This window comes from Anser anser (genome assembly GCF_964211835.1).
Source record: "Anser anser genome assembly, chromosome: 4".
Classification (NCBI taxonomy): Eukaryota; Metazoa; Chordata; class Aves; order Anseriformes; family Anatidae; genus Anser; species Anser anser.
In genome coordinates, this window is record NC_139724.1 from 55,828,041 (window position 1) to 55,849,114 (window position 21,074).

At 37.4% G+C, this 21,074-nt stretch overlaps 1 protein-coding gene across 4 annotated transcripts in view; it reads left to right on the forward strand.

Moving 5' to 3' along the window:
* Nucleotides 1-20,646, forward strand: part of ARAP2 (ArfGAP with RhoGAP domain, ankyrin repeat and PH domain 2) — a 129,539-nt gene extending 108,893 nt beyond the window's left edge. For 3 of the 4 annotated variants that reach the window (XM_083834044.1, XM_083834043.1, XM_083834045.1), the window contains 5 exons: nucleotides 3,413-3,495; nucleotides 4,822-4,857; nucleotides 5,324-5,387; nucleotides 9,768-9,899; nucleotides 15,347-20,646. In XM_083834044.1, coding sequence (XP_083690170.1) covers nucleotides 3,413-3,495; nucleotides 4,822-4,857; nucleotides 5,324-5,387; nucleotides 9,768-9,899; nucleotides 15,347-15,697 — 666 coding nt within the window. In that variant the 3' untranslated portion in view covers nucleotides 15,698-20,646. The remainder of the gene's footprint in view (nucleotides 1-3,412; nucleotides 3,496-4,821; nucleotides 4,858-5,323; nucleotides 5,388-9,767; nucleotides 9,900-15,346) is intronic. The other variant, XM_083834046.1, reaches the window with a different exon arrangement.
* Nucleotides 20,647-21,074: the final 428 nt, after the last annotated feature.

The following is a 21,074-nucleotide window of genomic DNA, read 5'->3' on the forward strand; positions in this document are numbered from 1 at the left end:
GAGAAGACCAGACATAAAATTGTGTATCTGTTTTTTTCTTAAATGCTTTTGCCACCCTAGATTCTGGATAGCCTTTTTTTTTTTTCCTTCTCCACAGTGAAATATTAGATATTAAAAGCTATAAAGACAGAAATTGGGAAGCCAGGACAGTAAAGTCTATGCAGTAACTTTATGTACAGGGATTACAAAATTTGTTAAATACTTTGCTTAAATAAACCTGAACCATTTGGCCTATTAGTACTAAAGAGGAGTTACTGTGTTCCGTAGTAGAAATGGTGCACTTTTTTCCAGTAATATATCCTCAAGGCACTTTAATTTCTCATACCTAGAGTGGATATGTGTCTGTTGTAGGTTGGCTGAAGGTAGTTTTTCCAAGGATCATAGGATAACTTGGGTAAGAAGGAACCTCTGTAGTCCAACTTCCTGTCCACAGCAGGGCCAGCAATGAGGTCAGAACAGGTTGTTCAGGGCTTGATCCATTCAAGTCTTGAAAACCCCCAAGGGCAGAGATTGCACAGCCTCTATGGGCAGCCTGTTCCAATACCTGACTCCTCATGGGAAAAAGTTTCTCTTTATATCCAGTCTGAACATTTCTAGTTTTGAATCATGCCAATTGCATTTCATCTTCCATTGTGCAGCACCATGAACAGCCTCGCTCTGACTTCTTTGTAGCCTACCCATAGGTACTTGTGGATTGCTGTTGGGTTCCCTCTGAAGCTATCTCTTCCCCTGGCTGAACAAGTCCAACAATCTCAACCTGTTGTAACAAGTCAAGTGCTCCATCCCCCAACCAGTTTGGCCCTCTGCTAAACTCACTCCAGATTATTGATTCTTTTCCTCTATTGGGGGACCCAAAACTGGATGCAGGACTGCAAGTGCTGAGGAGAAGGGGGAAATCTCTTCACCTAGCCTACCAGCTGTGCTTCTGTTGACACAATCCTTCCTCGCTGCCAGGGCATATTGTCTGCTTATGCACAGCTTGCCATCTACCAGAACCCCAAGATTCAGAAGAGCTGCTCTCCATCCTGTGTCACTGCAAGGTGCTCTTCTCAAGAGCAGGACTTGATATTTATCCTTGCTGAATTTCATGAGGTTCTTTTTGGCCTGTTTCTTCAGCCTGTGTAGATTCCTCGTGCTCCCAAGTGTATTGACTGGTCATATAGGTTGCCATGCAAGCTTGATGATCGACTCTTCTAGGTCGTTGCTGAAGCTGTTAAAAGTGACAGGTCCCAGATCAGTCTGCCACACAGGCCTTGCCACAGGTCTGAAGTTACAGTATATCTGATTAACTGTTAGCCTCTGAATCTGATTGTGCAACTGGCGTTTTGCCAATAGAGATGTGCATCCACTGAGACCATAACATCCCAGCCTGGACAGATTATTGTGGGAGACAAGTGTCAGAAGCCTTGATAAAGTTGAGGTAAATGACAACCATTGTTCTCCCCTCATACACAGATCCAATCATTTTATTGTAGAAATCAATCATGTTGGTCATGTTGACCGTTCCCAGTAGCACTGTCTCTTCTATGTGCTTAGAAATGTGCTCCAAGAAACTCACTCCAAGATTTCCCCAGGGACTACAATAAGTCTGGCAGGCAGTTAATTCCCCAAGTCATCTTTACAGTCCTTCCTGAGGGTGGGTGCAATGCGTTTCTTTTTACAGTCATGATCATCAGTCAGTCCTGATCTCCATGACAGTTCCAAGATGACAGAGACCAACATTGCAAGGATGTCAGCCAGCATACTCAGCACTCTTGGACGCAGTCCATCTGATCCGATGGAGTTGCATGACTTGAGTTTGCTCAAGTTATTCCTGAGTTTATCCAGTGCTCCTCTGGTGCTATTTGTTATTCTCTTCCTTGAACCCCACCTATAAGTATGGAGTGCTGGACCTCCATATGAAGACTGATGCAGTGAAGCTGACATGAAAACTGATGCAGTGAAGGTACTGGATACCTCAGTATTTAGGAGGAAATTCTTCACTCAGAGGGTGGTGAGACACTGGAAGAGGTTGCACAGAGAGGTTGTGGATGCTCCTTCCCTGGAGGTGTTCAAGAGCAGGTTGGATGAGGCCCTGGGCAACCTGATCTAGTGGATGGTGTCCCTGCCCATGGCAGGAGGGTTGGAATTAAATGATCTTCAAGGTCTTTTCCAACCCTAGCCATTTTCTATGATGATCCATTCCATTATTACCTGGGTCTGCTGTTGCAAATTCACCATCCAAATTCAACATTGGGCCTGTGTTTTCCATCTTCAGCTTTTAACTCCTAATGTATCAGTGTAGAAGTTCTTCATGTTGCCCTTGATGTCCCTAGCACATCTCAGTTCCAAGTTTGGCTTTCAAAATACTATATCTACATTTCCTGAGTGGTTTTTCTTCATAGCCTATCCCTTCTTCCACCTCCTGTATACTGCCTTTTTCTGCACTGGAGCTTCACCACGAGACCAGTTCTACCTGAGCTGCTCACCTGATAAATTTAATAGTTTTCCTGAGCATTGAGATGAATCATTCTTATCTTGGAGAATGCTGTCCTTAAAGACCTGCCAGACTTCGTGAGGTTCTTTACCTCTCAAAGCTGCCTTCTCCCTAGAAAGTGGGAGCAAGTTCCACGAGCAAGCCAGAAGTTGCACTTTTACCCTTAAGGTCTGTCCTCTGCTAACTATTCATCTTTATTCCCCTCAGGATCTTAAACACCACTCTTGTCATGGTTATTATGGTTAATGATACCATATGATCTGTGAATAGCAGATTCAGCTGTGCATCACCCATTGTTTGCCCATCCCGTACTGGTGTCAAAAAGCTATTCCTGATACCCTGTAGAAATCTGCTCGATTGCTTTTGTCCCACTGTGTTTTCTTTCCATAAGATAACCATGGATAGCAAAGCTCTGCCCTTTCTAACACCACCACCACCAACCACCTACCCACCCCTGGTTAGAATTGGTATTTGTTATCCAGTGACTTCCTTCAGTAGTTTAAAGACTTTGCTTATTTCATCCTGATTGAGTGGTCTGAAGCAAATACTCACCATGATACTGTGCATTCCTTAGAAGAGCTCCTTTAACATAGAGGGCAACCCTCCCCTCTTTATTCTGTGACTGACTCATACTCCTGAAGAGCTTGTGTCCATCCAATGTAGCACTCCAGTCTTGTAACTTTCATCAGCATACCTCTATTACTCCGACCATATTATAGTTTTGATTTCATGTTGACCTTGAGTTGTTGCTAATCAGTCTTTTTCCAGTAATAGTGATTGGCACCCTTTGTTAATGGGAAAGAAAGAGAGGAAAAAAAACATAATGATCTGTTAGAAAAGAGTGGTGCAGTCCATAAGAGATGCCTAACTGAAGAGTTGCATGGTATTTTCTCTTTTGTATGTTCCTGATACAATAATTAGAATCTTTATTTGCAGGCTAGCAAACCTGAAAAAGTGTTGCCTGTCAATTCCTTGAAGCTTTATCTTGGAGTGAAAAAGAAAATGAAGCCACCAACAAAGTAAGAATAGAAAAGAAAATAAGTTAAATACTGTCTAGAGAGGTACTGTAGCGTATTTGTGAAAGGGGAACATAAAACACTGTGGAACAGGAAAAAGTCAAGAAGCCAATTGAAGTATGCTGTATTAAATTACCCTCCATAATATTATTTGTTCTGTTGCTATCTCTGCTCTTGTCTTCTATGTTAACTCTTCTGTGCTAGGAAATTACTTTATTGATTGGCTTTCCTTAATCTTAAGTGTATTATCTCTTGTGGATATATTTGCTGCTAGCTCACTTAGTTTTGTAGAATGTGTCCTGCATTTCATTGTACACCCATTCCTTGCACCAAGAAAAGGAGAAAAGAGAAAACCAACTAGTCATGGCCTTTAGTGACAGTCACTGTTGTTTAGTAAGGAATTTCATTTTTCAAGATCCTTGTTATTTTGATATTTCTCCTTCCAGATGAAGACTACAGTGCCCTTTACAAACATCATTGATGTCTCTGGAAAAAAGGAGTGAAAAATGACACCTGTTTTTCTCAGATGGTCCCAGTATTTACTCAGTCAAAGCCTTGAGACACTGAGACAATGTACATGAGTTCCTATCCGAGGGGACTAAGCAGACTGTAGATTTTAAGCAGATCTATCTGCTTGAACTTTACAGTGGGCATTTCAAAATGCCCCAAAAGTGTCTGCCCCAAATGCCCCAAATTTCAGTCTGAGAGTGTTGTCCAAAGACTTCTTGAACTCCAGCAGGCTTGGTGCTGTGACCACTGCCCTGGGGAGCCTGTCCCAGTGCCTGACCACCCTCTGGGTGAAGAACCTTTTCCTAACACCTGGCCTGACCCTCCCCTGTCCCAGCTCCATGCCATTCCCTTGGGTCCTGTCGCTGTCCCCAGAGAGCAGAGCTCAGCACCTGCCCCTTGTGAGGGAGCTGCAGGCCACTATGAGGCCTCCCCTCAGCCTGCTCTGCTCTGGGCTGAACAAACCAGGGGACTTGAGCCATTCCTCATACGTCTTCCACTCTAGAAGCGGAAGTAACTTCCCTTCACCATCTTTGTAGCCCTTCTTTGGACAGTCTCTATTAGTTTTTCTTTTTTTTTTTTTAATCTTATTTATACTGGGGTGCCCAAAACTGCACACAGTAGTTGACGTGAGGCTGCAGCAGCACAGAGTATAGCGGGACAATCACTTCACCATCAAACCCACAATTTCATTCTAGATTTACAGTACATACTGAAACTTTGTAAAAACAACAACAAAAAATGCTATATAATTGATCCCTGTATTTTGAGGAAAATGTCCCTGTCTTGAGTTTCTGGAACTAATTTTTGATTTTTTTTCAGCTGGGGAATTGCAGTGTTTTCTGAAAAGCACCAGTGGTATGTAAACATGAGATACATCTGATCGGTTTAACTTCAGTGTTTAGTGTTCCTTGAAATGTTCAATTTCAAAATAATATTCACTAGTTTTAAAACATTATTTTGCTTAAGCATTGACATTTTGTTACATTTTTCTTGTGTTTTGTATATGTTTTGGTAGTCTTTTGGGGGTTAGGCATCTGTCTCCTTCCTGTGACCTTAAATCAGCAAACAGTTTTAAAATATATCATTCTAAATTTATGAAATCTATACACATGCTTTAAACTAAGCAGATTCATTCTCTTCAAATAGAGTAAAGTGATAATTTGAGTTATTAATAATTCCCTATCTTTTTACGGGAGCGTTAATAATAAACATTGACAGAATTAATAATTAAACAAAAGTACTGTTTAAACTTGTTTAGAAACATTCTTTAATATGTGTAGACGCAACGTGATTTTTGTGTTGTTTGTATGTTGCATTCTAGGCATATATGTTGTGATGGACAGGATACGCAAATGGAGTGGATGATCAGCATTTTTACGGCACAGGTACTAATCTGATCAAATACAAGAAATGTAATTTTTACTATTGTTATGAAAATACTCTTTAACAGTGATATGAATTTGTTATACATGTGTTACAGATAAAGTGGAAATACCATTAAGGTGCTTGGAGTACTAAGTGTAATAAAACTGCAAAGAAAAGATGGTCTTAGTCTATGAAGATTGTTGTGTGTAATCACGTTTTTATATGAAAGCTGAGTACTTTGCAAATAAAGGAGGAGAATGTTACATTGTATTCTGGCATCCTTTTTTTTTTTTTCCCCTGCTGTGTACTAGGGAAGCTGGTTAAAGAGAGACAAGTCATTTCCTTTGTAGCAATAAACCTCTTTGGGGTGAAATTCTGGCTGATGACCCAAAGGGTATATCTGTATCCCACAATGCCTGAGTGCTCTTTTTCTGCTCGCTACTTTGGATGCTGCATGCAAGGTAATCATCAAAACAGGTTCCCTGTTTCAACACACAGCGATGGGAACAGTCCTTGTTGGAGAGCTGTGCCAACACAGCCATGTTTCTGTGGTATCCAAGTATGCTTGGTTAACACCTGCAATTCATTGTGTCAGATAGGCACTATCTTAAATCAAGTAATCTTCTGCTTGTTACTAGATCCCAAATAAGAAGGGTGTAAGCCTGAGTGCCATGAAGGAAAGATAGGTCAGTTGCATGATTCAGCCTGGCAGGAGGCTGGAGCAGACTTTAAGGGTTTAAAAGGATTTTGTATTTATGTCTGATATATTCTTGTCTTACCGGTGGCATTCAAGGAACTTTGAGGGATATCGCTGAATAAACATCACTAGATTTATGGCTATCTGTGAGCTTTACATATTACATAAAGTGGGCTAGACATAGGGCTGTTGCAATGCATACTTAGTGGAGAATTTTTAAAACAGAATCTGTATCTTTGACCTTCATAGATAGTAGTGCCAGAAGTATAATGCATGCCTTGTAGGTAAGACTTCCAAATTTTTGTCTTATTCAGCTCCCTTAACTGAACTATTGTAGTTTCTATGGAAACAGACACCAGTCCTGGCATGTATCTCATGGGCATAACATGAACAGTGTCATGACAAATAGGCTTAAAGTTTATTGATATAGGCTACTTAGAAATAACTCATACCAGCTTTGTAACTCTGAAAGCCTTCTGACATGAAATAACAAGAAAGGCAATCAATTGGGATTCTGATCAGGTAGTGTGGTATGTAGAACGTTCCTCCGACAATATAGATCAAAAGCTGAGAGATGGTGATCAATATTCAGGAGATTTCTAAAAACAACAACAAAAAAATCCTTTCACATGCCTTTAAAAGAAAAAAAACAACTGTGAATACTGTTTGTTTTTTTTTTCCGAAAACTTCATTCTCTTGAGGCCAATGAATTAACAATACTAATAAACTACATTGGGGTTTTATTTTTTTTTTAAATCAGCATTCTGGACATCAGTAAAAGTTATCAGATCTTTAAGTTACTTGATAAATTATGTGCTAGTGAAGCCAGTTTGTTGTATTTTTTTTAATTACAATGTAGTGCTTAAAATTTACAGTGAAAATCTTTTCTTGAGAATGTAACTGCTCATGTTGCTAAAGCTTACTGTAAGATCTCCAAATGTTTTGTATCACATGGCACCAGACTATTATTATCATATTATCCCCTTTCTAAACTAGAAAAGTGTAAATGTAAACTGAGGTTATTATTTCTAGTTAGAATTTTCAAAGTGAGGCCATCTTTAGGAAAGATACTTTCTTTTACCTTATCCATTATAACAGTATTTTAAACCTTTTATGTTAGAGAGGCTGCAGGCAGTACGTTTCATTTATATCAGTAGAATGGCTGAACTGAAATTACAAATTGAGAAATACTCTAAGGAATGTTTTGAAGTGGTAACACATTTACATTAAATTATCCAGTGCAATTAGGAGAGAGAAAAATCTGCTACCATGCTTAGAAATACTTGGCCAGAACAGGACTTTATTGGTAATTAATAGCAGTACTATTGTTTTTTCTCCTCTTTCTAATGTTTATTCCTATAGTATAAACAGTGCAGAGAATCTAAATGGCAAAGTTGTACGTACCACTGCAATAACGAGTATTTTTGATATATAAAGTCAAGTTAGTCCAGAGGTTATTCACCTTACACTTTAAGCTGGTAAATACTAAAAGGGTTTGAAGGACCACCATAGTTTCTTTCAGTGCTATACAGCCAGACTGAAAAATATGGCTGAAACTTGATTCTTTACGTGAATTTGTACTAAACTATTATAGAATTAATAACGTATATAACATACAATTGGAAATAATTAATAGACATGAAGATGGACACAATAGTATACTTCCAATTCCATTGCCTGTGATCAACTATAGATAGGTCAGTATATTACCATATGGTGCAGTTGAGCAGATAGGTCAAAACTATGAGTAAATACATTTATTATGTGACCTAATACATTGCCAGAGTTCTATTTTTAGAAATGTTACAGACACAAAAGAGAAATCAGGTTATGTAACAGACAGGGATAGTTTCCTGAACCTTCCTGAAAATTAATGGAGGTAGTTTCCTTCACATACTTGCTTAAAGCTTCTCAGTCACTTTCTGAATCACATTTGTTTTTTATGTCTTGGTCTGCAATAAATTGATTTTTGTTGGCAATATCTGCCCTTTCAAATAAAACATTCTTAATGTTCCATTGGAAGAAAGATGAATGTTCTTTATGTTCACCAGGGAGAGCTCTTACAACAAACGTTTATATCACCCTGGTCAGTACCATGTGTGAGAATTTTTTTGTTCCATAAAATGTTCATCTATGAGAATTTTTTTTTCTAAATAAGGAGCTGATAGGCCTCTTTTCTAAGTTGATGTGCTCAGTCAATAATCACTCATTCTGCTGGCTTATTATTAATAACATTGTTTTTACTGGCAGGCCACCTGCAAGTATGATCACAGCTCCACAAATGAACTTTGTATACAGTCTTGAAGAGATAGCATCTTAAGTCAAGGATGTGGGAGATTGAATAACATAAAAGCAATAAATGACACTGAAGATTTTGAGACCTATGAAAAGATACCTATTAAAGATCTGAACAGTGTGACAGAAGTTTTTAGATTGAAAGGGACCTCTGAAGATCATATAGTCCAATCCCTTTGCTCAAAGCTAGAGCAGGGTGCTTAGGTCTATGTCCAGTCAGATATAAGTAATTCCCAGGATGCATTCCAGAACCTCTTTGGGTAATTTGTTCCAGTGTTTGTCCACTCTCACAGTAAAAAAAATAAATAAATTTGTGTGCTAGGAAAAAAAATATTAGTTCTAATGCTTTGGATTAGACTTTTTGCTAATATTTACACAAAACATTCTCAGCTTTCATTATGTTTCTTTTGTAGTATTTCTGACTTGCCAATTTCCTTTGGGGTTTTGCTGATTTAGCTTTGTGTACTCATCTCTAAGCTTTAGTAACTATTCTTCTGTAGGCTTCATACATCCTCTCTGATGAGACTCGTAGAGTCTCATGTTGAAGGGTTTTTTCAAAAAACACTCCTACTCTACCTTGCTCAGAACTTGTCTGTCACGTTATCATTAACTTCACCAGGGGACTTGGCGAGCTTTGAGGACATTTGCTCAAATTTCTACATGTGAAATTCTCATATGTATAGATTTCATGCTGGTGAAAGTTCATTCTGGATATTTTGTAGAAAGAGATTTTAGCATTTTACTTGAAACTTTCAGTTAAGGATATTTTTCTTCCTTTCTCTTCCCAGCCATGTTTTTTTTACTTAAAATAAAGCTGCATACTTTGGGGTTACCCCCAAAATTGACCTGTTTTAGTAGAGCCAAAGCAACGTCTATTATTGACAGCAATCTGTTTATGTGTAGAGTATGTTTTTGGGGCATTGAGAATGTCAAGCCATTTCATTTTGGATAGCACATGCAGTTATTGTAGAATAAGCAATGATTTTCTCCTAAATTATTGATATAAATTTTTAAACACCCTTGCAAATTAAGATAGTTTTATTTCAGAAACTTTTACAGTCTCTTCTGAAAGCATGTTTTTGTGGAATTTAAAAATTATGAAACAGATATGTGTTTGTCTACTTTCTATTCCTAGTATATAATTGTATTGATACATAATGTGGAGAAAAGACGAAAATACATGAAAATTGTATAGAGACAACTTGGTTCTGTTCATTCAGGATTGTGCAGCATTTACAAGCTATTAATTTAATCTTAGGCACTGTGCCGCTTGCCCCCTTCTCACACAAGAAAAAAAATAAAAGTGTGGTGCAGAAGATGGCTCTTCCAAGACAGTTTTATATACAGAACAATGTTGTGTTTTTATGAATCTGCACTCCAAAAATAAGGAATTTTTTTTGTTCTTCAGCATGCCGATATATGGCCGCCTGCTGGAAAAGCAAGAAAACAGTCCATAACTAAAAGTCCAAAGATTGGAGGCTTACCACTAATTCCCATTCAACAGGAGAAGAACACTTGTAAAATCAGAGGGAGTATAGAAGTAAGTGGGATTTAAAGTTGATGTGGAACTTCTAATGACAATGCTATATTTCTAAATAGTCCAGTAATAATGAACTCTCTAGAGCTGGATAAAAGTAAAGTATAGGTGCTCTTATTGTCAATGTCCTTTTCATTCTCTAGTCATTAAAGGAACAGTTAGGACAATTTAATGCTAAAAAATAAAATGATTATGACCTAATCTTGTGTCAGCTCTTTGGTTGGTCAATAAATCAATAGTGGATTTTTATTTGTTTATTTATTGAGCAAGGATTGCTCATTAGAAGTAAATAGGACTTTTACCCAGTAATATACTGCATGTTATTACAGTTTTATGATAATGTCCTTGAAAACTGTCCTTCTTATATATTTTATCACATCTTTTCTTCTCTTCTCTCTGAAGTAACTATTCAGTATTAGTTATCTGCTCTGTGAATGTAATGGGAAAGTTCAGATGGAACTAACTGTGATATATTTAAGCTGTAATATTTTTAATCTCAAAGAACAAGGTCAGGGTTTAAATGCAACTCTTTGTGGAGACCGACTACAGTACACTATGTGCACTGATGATATGTCTCAACCTCATCATATTAGCTTCAGATGAATTTCTGGTATCTGCATAGAGGTACAGCTGCCTATGGGGAGAATTGCCTTACTTTCAGCTCAGAAGAAGCAGTTGTAGTGGAGGCACAGGTCTGGTTAAACTAATGGTAAAGATTCTGAATGCAGAAGAGAAGGAGTATTGAAAGAGAACAGCTTGGACCTTTTACTGTATGCAGTATGAGTTTTTGCATGCTCTGATAAGATTTTGATGGGAGGTAAATTATGTGGAACATTATCACTATTTAAAGACTGTTTCAGACAGAGATTGGTGAAGTTGACTCAGTTCCATAACAAACCAAAAGCAAAGATAGGAGCAATACTACCTTTGTAGAAGCTTTATCTACAAGCAATTCCATCTTTGTGTCGTCTTTTGTTATGCTTTCTTCATGTGTTTTTCTTCCTTAACAAAGAATTATAACACAATGTAATTGCAGTTATCATTTTCCTCTTTTAATTTGTCCTTTCATTTTAGCATTTTCTCAGAAAGCACTTTTGCAACTCTTTGATAAATTTCCTTTAATGTTTGCATTTTTAAACTTTTTTAATGAAAGGAAATAACAGGTCCTGTCATTCAAAAAACTTCAAAACCCTTAGGTATGTTTCTTAACTCTCCTGTATTCTTGATTCTAGGTGTAGAATCTGTGATAGGCTGTTTGTGATACCTACAAATCCAGACCATGTAGGATAGAGGTTTTATTGGATTTTGAGCTTCAGTATTTTAAATCCTTAATACCTTACGGTACCAGCAAGATTTTCTTTATTTTTATTTTTTTATGCTGTGCTTCATTAGCAAGGACTACAATGTTTTCTACAGTGCAGCTCAGAGGAAGCCTGCATTTAATCGCGAAAGTACAAAATCTCAGTTTTCATTAATTATTATTTTGGTATTTATGACTAGACTTTGGCAATGTTTATACAAAGGATGATTGCGTACTCGAAGAAGATTAACATCAAATTATATAATGGAAAAATAAAATTAACACTTTTTTTTACATGCAATGTCAAAATTGGAATGAACAGTTAAAGATGGTTAGAAAGTGAGTATAAGATATGGTTAATTAAGGAAAAATACTGTCAGCAGTTAGTTAATAAAGCAATATATATCCTTTTGTAGACCACAACTTCAGTCTTCCACAGATTTGTAGTGCTTGTCCAATATGCAAAAATACTGTCATTTACAGCATTAAAGATGAATAACAGAAGCGAGCATTTTCAGAAGGATGCTTGTTTATGGAATATCTAGGTCTGTTCACAGGATAGTGTGTAAACGTGCAGTGGAAATGTGATTTAATTTGTTTTCATGTAGGCAGGGAAAGTGACCCAAAGTTTTCCAGACAGTGAAAGAAGTGATGTCTTTGTGATGTAAAGATGGATGGGAAAACCCCCAAATATACCCAGACATCAACAAGCGTAAAGTCAATGTTCTGTGCTAAAGTGGCTGTATAGCATCTTTTTATTTTTTTCACTGATATTTATTGGAAGTAGTTTTGATGTGTGATAACATAAAAATATAATACAGAACATTTGAAAACGCTTGTGTAACTAACAATTTTCCTAATAACAATTATGATCAGAAGACTTCTGTATCTTTTCCTATAATACTTGTTGCATACCTGGAAAGTAGTCCAATTAAAATATGAATACTCCTCATGTAGAACCTTTTAACTGAAATAGCAATACATGGCAGTATATCTGCAGTAAAGCTGTATGGCCTTGTTTCAAAATACAGCAAGATTGAGGTATGAAGAAAAACTTTCTGACTTAGAATAAGTTGTACCTGTGTAGAGTTTTGAGCGAAACACGATTTCATAGGGCTAATCTATACGAATAGATTTATTCCATGTCTTTTGCTGATGATGTACAGAAGAAAGAAATAGGTTAAATGTACGTATTATCAATTTGTTCACTAATTATTTGTTTATGGATCAGAAATTTAGAGGCAAAACGGTTTCTTCTACCTTGAAATTGTTGTTTTTTACATTAGGAGCTACTGGGAGAAGAGTATGGAATCCAGCAGTGTAATTTATAGCATGTGACTGTCAGTAGGCAGTGGATTCAACAACAAAGAATTAATAATAAGAAATTTCATGTGGCAGTTTTGTTTATAAATCATTTTGATAAGGGAAAGTGTTACTGTTACTGTTAGTGCTCTAATTTGAGCAACAGAATTTGACTCCATCAGTTTAATATTTTAATAACATGCATATCTGGGCATTAGAATTCCTGCATATACTGAATATACTCTAAAAACACCAAATGCTGAATCTATATTAATGGGCTACCTGCCAATATACACGACTATTTCAGAAAACTAAGCATCCTTTAAATTTGAGAGCTGTATTTGATCTGTTCCTGCTTCCATTTTATAAAGCTTTCTTCGGGAAACAGTAAAAAAAAAAAAGGGGGGGAGGGGGGTGTCTCCTGCTATACCCAGATTAGAAGGAGAATTATTTCAGAAGTATAGTCAGTGTTTTTCTTCTCAGAATAAGCAAAATTGAAACGTGATATACAAAAGTCTGTAAATAGAAGATTGTTGCTCCTGATTGAACTTCAAGACTAATTTATATCTTAGTTTGCTAAGTAACAGTAGAGAGCTTGGATCATGTTACTGTTTACTGAAAGGTACTGCATGACAGTTTACATTTCACACATTTTACATTTTGCATACTGTGTATTATCACAGATATTCCTTGTGTTACTATTTTATTAGTTGAACTTGAATCACTGACAGATGCTAATCTCACTGCTTTCTTGTTCATGCAAGTTACAAAAAATATGTTAAATGGAAAATGATAGCTTTTTCAAACATTTAGCAGGACAGAACTCCCTGCATTCGTGAGACATTGGGACAGATTCTCATGTGTCTTGAACATTTTTTTCACTGAATATAGATGAACGTATTAAACCTTAGGATACTGCTTGCTGGCCTAGATAGTAGCAGGTGATTCTCAATTGATAAAAATTGTTACTGATGTCAGTAAAATTTAAAGTTTCCAGGCAAGCTAAAGGTCTACTCTATAGCATGCAGTGTTGGTAATCCGTGTAGCAGTATGAATGTTTGTGTGCATTGTTGTTCTGGGACTTTGTTTTTGCACGTCCAGGCCACTGATGCCTTGTTGTTAATGTTCAGTCTTCATTCTTAGTGACTGCAAATAAAAATACTGTTCCCCTTAATGCTAAAAATGATATAGTGATATGGAACAAGAAAAAAAAAAAAAAAACACTTTATCTGGTCTTTTTAAAAAACTTGTGATTTTATATCATCCAAATATTTGTTTCTTCAACTATTGAATAGATGCTAACTCAGGTGAGCTACCAAGACTGCACAAATAGAGCTGTTGTATAGCTTAGATCTCTTTAATGGAAACATTTAATATTTACTATGTTCCTTCTTACACAGCACCTAATTTGCTATATCAACACTCATTTTCTGTCATTATGAAGAAACAAATGTGGCCTTAAAGCAAATAAGACAAATAAGAATGGTAGGGAAATTTATTGTATTACACCTGCTCTGATGCTGTGGCAGTAGGCAGATCATTGCATTTGTGGAGTAGCCTTATAGTTGTAGAGGAAACGGAGGTCTTGGAATTCTTTTTCTTTCATGTGTGACATCTTTGACTGCTAGAAAACACACAAAGCTAAGGGAAACTTAGTTTTTTCTTTGTCTTTCTTGTGCATCTCTTCTGTTTGGCTGGATTATTGTGGAGTTACTCATGCATAGCATATGAGCAAATTCTCTCTCATGGAATCTTGATACCTCATATATGTTAAAGCAACCGTGGAAAATAATATTGAAACACTAGAGGGGAGATGATTTAGGTATATCTACATGAGTATCTGAGTTAGGATCAGGAGGGCAATTTAGGAGCAAATCTTCTAGTTGTTCCATCTACTGTGTTTTGTTTTGTATTATGAACTGGTTCTGGACCATGCGAACTTGGATTGCTTTCAGATGAAACTGAAGTGGAAGATGCTCTACAAGAGCATATAAAACAGACAGGCCTTCTGCCAGTAGGAGAAAACTAAATTTTGTCTCAGTTGTGTTTAAAAATAAATAAATAAATGAAATAGTATGGATATCAGGTTTCTTAGCACTCTTTCACTGTACAGATGTACTCCTAATGGGCCACACTATCTGCAGTTTTTTCTGTAGCATTTGATTTCCCTCTCATTTCTGACAACTTAAGAACTTGAAAATAGCCTACTGCAATAGAACAGCTGTATTGCCATCAGTTTGTTCTTTGAATTACAAGTATGTTACTTAAAATTGCTAGTCAAAATTTGAAAAAGCAGACAGCCTTTTTAATTTGCCCAGTACTACTGAACAGATGCTGAAAATATTTGTGTAATGTATGTCTATGTAATGTAAATGTTTATGTAAAACTGTATTTTGTACATTCATGTAGCTCAGGCATTAAGTTATTGTAATTGCAACATTTTCCAGTCATATTTGTCTAGTTTTTAAGTATTCTGAGAGGTTGCTAAGAGTATATGGATCTGCTGTAAAACATTAACATTTAATCTGTGGTAGGGTAAAAAAAAATCAAATTGTGAATATATGAAAATACATGAAAACGAATGCCTTCAATTCACTGTGTTTAATTGGAAGATTTATGTAATTTTCAGAAGTATCACTAATTGAGAGAATATACTTACTAAAAATGCTTACTAAATGATAACAGCACAAGTTGTGGGAATTTAGAACTATTTACTGTGCTGTCTCAGCTCTTGAGTAAAATTGATTCTTTAAAGTGTTATGTGAAACCAAGAAACAAAAACTGCAATCTAAATATTATTGGATACTGTGTTAATGTGAATCTTATTTCTCTTTGCTTGTTTGCTCAGAATATACAGTTGGGATTGGGGAAACCGAAACTCAGTGATCATAATGAAGATGACTTACTAGAAGAAAGAAAAAACTTGAAAGAAAAGGCATCTATTGTGGCACAATGTTTGGAACGCAAGGAGGAGAAAGTGCGTAATCATGCTAAAGCACATCGGAGCTTTATCTCTGAGGATATAGGTGTGGGGAAGACTGACCTATGCCAAAGACCACATAAGCCACTGAAAAAAAATAAGAACAAAACAAACAAAACTACATTGGAATTAGATAAAAAATTGCCATCAAATGTGATTCAGGAACTAAATACAGTGTTGCAGAAGAACAGAGCACTTCATGATGAAACCTCCAGCTGATGTCCTAAGTTTGAAGTTTAGAATATATATATATATATATTCTGGGCAAAAGTAGGGTTTTTGATGTATGTAGTTTGTACAGTGCAGAGAAAATTTGTTTATATGCAGCTCTTGATTTTGTATATACATACTCTACGGTATAATTTAAGGTTGAACTGAGAGAAATGATTGTGCAAAAGTCCTGAAATTTGGAAGTTTTGCTGTGCAGTGCAATGGCACTTGGGTTTTATCTATTGTTTTTTGTTGAAGATTTTGTTAGATACAAGAATTCTAAGCACTATCAAAAGCTTTTGCTTGGTTTGTACTCCATACCATCTTGTAAGTACTGGAGAGAAATTTTTGAAATGAAGACAAGACATACACTGAAATTCATCCTGTTGGTCTGCAATATTTTTAATTGTCTAACACTATAAAAAAGGAGTTAACATCTGTTTTGAAGAGTGATTTTTCACATATAATTTTTTAAAATTTAAGAATACAATGAGTATCTGTTACCAGAGATTTGTCCTCTGACAGAGCAGCATGCAAAAGAATCAAAGAGAAGGGATATAATAGGTAAGACAATGCATTAGTCCATGTATCTCAAAACCGCATCTATATGGTATACATATGACTGTGATACCTAAGTAACCAGAGAATGCTTTGGATTGGAAGGAACCTTAAAGATCATCTAATTCCAAGCTCCCTGACATGGGCAGGAACACCTCCCATGAGACCAGGTTGCTCAAAGCTCCATCCAACCTGGCCTTGAATACTTCCAGGGATGGGGTGTCCACAGCTTCTCTGGGCAACGTGTTCCAGTGTCTTACCACCCTCAGAGTAAAGAATTTTTTCCTACTACCTAATCTAAATCTACCCTTTTTTAGTTTAAAGCCATTATTCTTTCTGCTGTCACTACACTCCCTGACAAAGAGTCCATCTCCTGCTGTCTTGTTGGCCCCCTTTAGGTACTGGAAAACTGCTGTAAGGTCTCCCTGGATCCTTCTCTTCTCGAGGCTGAACAACCCCAGCTCCCTCAGCCTGTCTTCGTACAATAGCTGCTCCAGCCCTTTGATCATCTTTGTGGCCCTCCTCTGGACTTGTTCTAATACTTCCATGTCCTTCTTGTGCTGGGGGCCCCAGAGCTGAACACAGTACTCCAGGTGGGGTCTCACAAGAGCAGAGCAGAGGGGGAGACCTGACCTGCTAGCCATGCTTCTTTCGGTGCAGCCCAGGATACTGGGGCTGGCTTTCTGAGCTGCAAGCGCACATTGTCAGCTCATGCTGAGCTTTTCATCAACCAACACCCTCCAGGTCCTTTTCCTCAGGGCTGCTCTCAATCCATTCTCTGCACAGCCTTGTACTTGTTTGTGGATGCCCTAACCCAGGTGCAGGACCTTGCCCTTGGCCTTGTTGAACTTCACATGAAGTTCACACAGGCCTGCTTGTCAAGGTCCCTCTGGATGGCATCCCCTCCCTCAAGAGTGTTGACTGCACCACACAGCTTGGTATCATTGTCAAAGTTGCTGAGGGTGCACTCCATCCCACTGTCCATGTCACTGACAAAGACGTTAACCTGTGCTGGTCCTAGTATTGATCCCTGAAGAAACACTACTTGTTGCTGATCTCCACCTGGACATTGAGCCGTTGACTACAACTCTTCAAGTGCAGCCATCTAGCCAATTTCTTACTGAGTGGTCCATCTGTCAAACCCATGTCTCTCCAACTTAGAGACGAGGATATCGTGTGGGACAGTGTCAAATGCTTTGCACAAGTCCAGGTAGATGACGTCAATTGCTCTTCCCCTATCCACCAATGCTGTAACCCTATCGTAGAAGGCCACCCGATTTGTCAGGCACAATCTTCCCTTAGTGAAGCCATGGTGGCTGTCACCAATCACCTCCTTATTTTCCATGTGCCTTAGTATTGTTTTCAGGAGGATCTCCTTCATGAGCTTGCCAGGTGCAGAGGTGAGACTGACTTGCCTGGAGTTCCCTGAATCATCTTTTTTTTTCCCCTTTTTAAAAGTGGGGTAATGTTTCCTCTCTTCCAGTCAGTGTGAACTTCACTAGACTGCCATGACTTCTCAAATATGATGGGTAGTGGCTTAGCAACTACATCCGCTAGTTCCCTTAGGACCTGTGGATGTGTCCCATGGACTCGTGCAATTTTAGGTTCCCTAGATGGTCTTGAACCTGGTCTTCTCCTTCAGCGGGCAGTTCATTCTCCCAGTCCCTGCCTTTGCCTTCTGGGGCTTGGCCTATGTGGCTAGAACACTTGAAGACTTGCCAGTGAAGACTGAGGCAAAAAATTCATCGAGTAGCTCAGCCTTCTCTCTATCCTAGGTACCCTGCTGTCCCTTTTCCTTCTGGAGAGGGCCTACAATTTCCCTAGTTTTCCTTTTATGCATCGATCTTGCTATCCTTGATGTCCCTGGCCAAATTTAATTCTAATAGGGCTTTAATGAGAGAGAATACTGAAGATAACAAGAAGTTGCCTTTGGAGTAATAATCTAATTTAAAAATATGAATTGGAAAAAAAATAGCATCATCTCTTTTTGCTCTATAGGCTGATAGAATTTTATAAACAGGCCCTGGTTAGCTTAGGGTGACAAAGGCAGGCTTTGCTATCACTGCTTGGAGGTAGCTTGCTTGGTCTTGACAAAGTTGGCATCTGATCAATATTTAATAGTCACATGAGAAATGAGTTTCCTCAAGAGAAATTGGTCCCCACACAAGCATGTCCATCAGAAGAGCACTCACTCAGTTAAGAAGTGCCAGTTACTAAATGGATAAGATCAACCTCTCCCTTTACCATGAGAACAAAGGTGAACAGTCTGCTGTTAGCAGGGACTAGGAAACACTTGTGCTCTAGCTGATGTGCTGCCCTGAGGGTAATTGCTTAGATTTTTATGCCCAGAGTTCCTTAAATTAAAAAAAAAAAAAAAATCAAAATCTGTCTTCAAAACAAAACCTATGTGAAAACCTATGTGAAATTGTTGGATTTTCTTCACTTGTTGTGTGGATCTCACCTTCACTTCTCTCATGGGATTGTCTCCTTCCTCTCTTGTGGTGGTATATCTCAGTTTTTACTTTGTTCCATAGCAGCTGGATGGGCCAGAGGCACTGCTGTGCCCGGTTCCAGGTGTGTCAGATGCTGTCTAGTTAGCAGAACCAGAGAGCTACTAAGCTCCTACTGCACCTTGTCCTTAGGGGAGGCATTGATAGCAGTATCTGCTTTACTTTGCTACTGCTACTACTTTTCATGATCTAATTAGCCACTCTACTTTGCCATGGAATTTCACCAGCCTTTTCAGAACTTATTGACACCTCTAATTGTTCTCAAGTTTGATTGGGGTTGACCAAACCTCTTAGGGTAGAACAGAGAGTCTTAACCTACTTGTTTCATTGTAAATTATTTAGAATTGGTTTTTAATTCCTAAAATTTCAGAGGGAAAAATTATATTTAATCAGCAATGACACTTTATTTTTGTTCAAAGTTACTTTGGAGGATGCTTTATGTTCCTACTGATTTTTTTCTGTATAGAATCAATATTCTCCCATATTCCCTCTTCTGTTTTTGGTAGTCACAGGTGCTGTAATGTTTCTCACATCAGTTGCTTCCATTCTTGATTGCATTGAGCAGTTTAATTGGAAAAATAATTTGAGGATATTAGACAAATTACTCAAATAATGTATCTGGCAAATCTGCTAGTAAGTACAGTAGAAGTGAGATCAAAACCAAATGTTTTATAGTGTCTAATATTTATTCTTCTGGCATGTAGCACTGAGAAAGCAAGTTTAGTCTTTCAGACTTTGCACTTACCGCATTTGACCAGTTGTTAAATCTGAAATGAGTTTGTACATTTTAATTTTCCCAGTGCACTATTGACTGTTTTGCTACTTCTAATTTGTAATTGAGCCTCTTCTAATCATTGAGGCCCTGGCTCAAGAAAGCATATAAGCCAAAACTTAACCTGTATTGACTGAAGCCTGTGCTTAATGTTAATAAGCACATTCTTAAATGCCGATTTGAATCAGGGCCTAATGCCATCAGGAGGTTACTTTTTGTCTGAGGCTGGACCTGAATTTACTGTTTACAGTTGTACTTTTATTTGCAAATATTTTTCAGTATTGAGTTATGGTTGCTGTATTGTTTTATCTTTTTATTGGGTCCTTAAAAATGACATTCACCTCACTGCTGAAAGCCTCATGCATCATTTAAGCCCTACGCTAATGGAATAAATGGAGCAATGGAAGGGTTTTGTGCGTTGGAGTGAAAACGTCCGTGAAGAGAATGTTTTGTATATTTTTATTGAATCTAAGGACTAAAGAAACATTTGTTCTACTTCAAAAGCAGACCTCGGATAAAGTGTCTGTATGGCTGCTGCTAAAGGGCCCTGAAAATCAAGAAGAAAAGGTGTTTACTAAAATATGTTGAAATGTTTACTTTTCAATTACAGCTACACTGTCTTTAAGGCCGTTGAATCCTCAATGGAAATACAGTTTTTAATAGCTCCTACGCATATTTGGTTTTGTATGTGTAAACCCACATACGCTCTCTCTATGTATGTATTTGTGTGCATACAGTTAGGTGCATATCCACAGAGGTGAGCCAAACATTGACAGTGTTAACCCAAGGAATATTACTTTGGGAAAGTAGAAATTAAATTTGCAATGGATTATTTCAAATAGGAATCAAAGTTTTGCACCAATTACCTGACATAATCATTCTTGCACTACACATTTCAGACTGATTTAAGACCTGCAGAATAAATGTGTTTTGTTGCAATACCTTGATGGCTGCTGATCTTTTATTATAAGTTTTTGTGCCATATTGTGGAATAGTAAAGGAAGTGTAATTTTCAGAGAATAAATGCTAATTATTTGAATAAATGCTACTTCTGTAAAATAGGTGATGGATTTTTTTTTTCCAGAAAAAAAATAAATATTTTTTGTTAAATAAAAAAAGACTTCTGTATGTGTTTCCATAACAAAGGTATTGAATAGCCTGGCAAGTGTCTACTTTCTGATCTGCAAAATGAGGCTAAATGAAGCACAGATTTTGTTTATTCTATAATAGTGGGAAGGCTAGGATAAAAATCTCAATAAATCTCGGGTTCATCGTTACTTCATTAGACTTCTGCAGCCATTGCAAGTGTAAAGCTAACAAGTAAGCTTGTATTACGTTGTTTGTTTTAACATAATGCCTGTTTTTGTTTTTTGTTGTTGTTCTTTCACATTTATACAAAAAAAAAAAATCATATACCTTCACCTTTAGTTGGGTTGAGTATCAGCTACTATTTTGGAATTTTCCTTTGAACCGGACCTTCTTCCCAGGTACTATTTTGGGCTACCAGTTCAAAAGAGCCATTTCAATTGGTTTTGTGCCTCAGCAG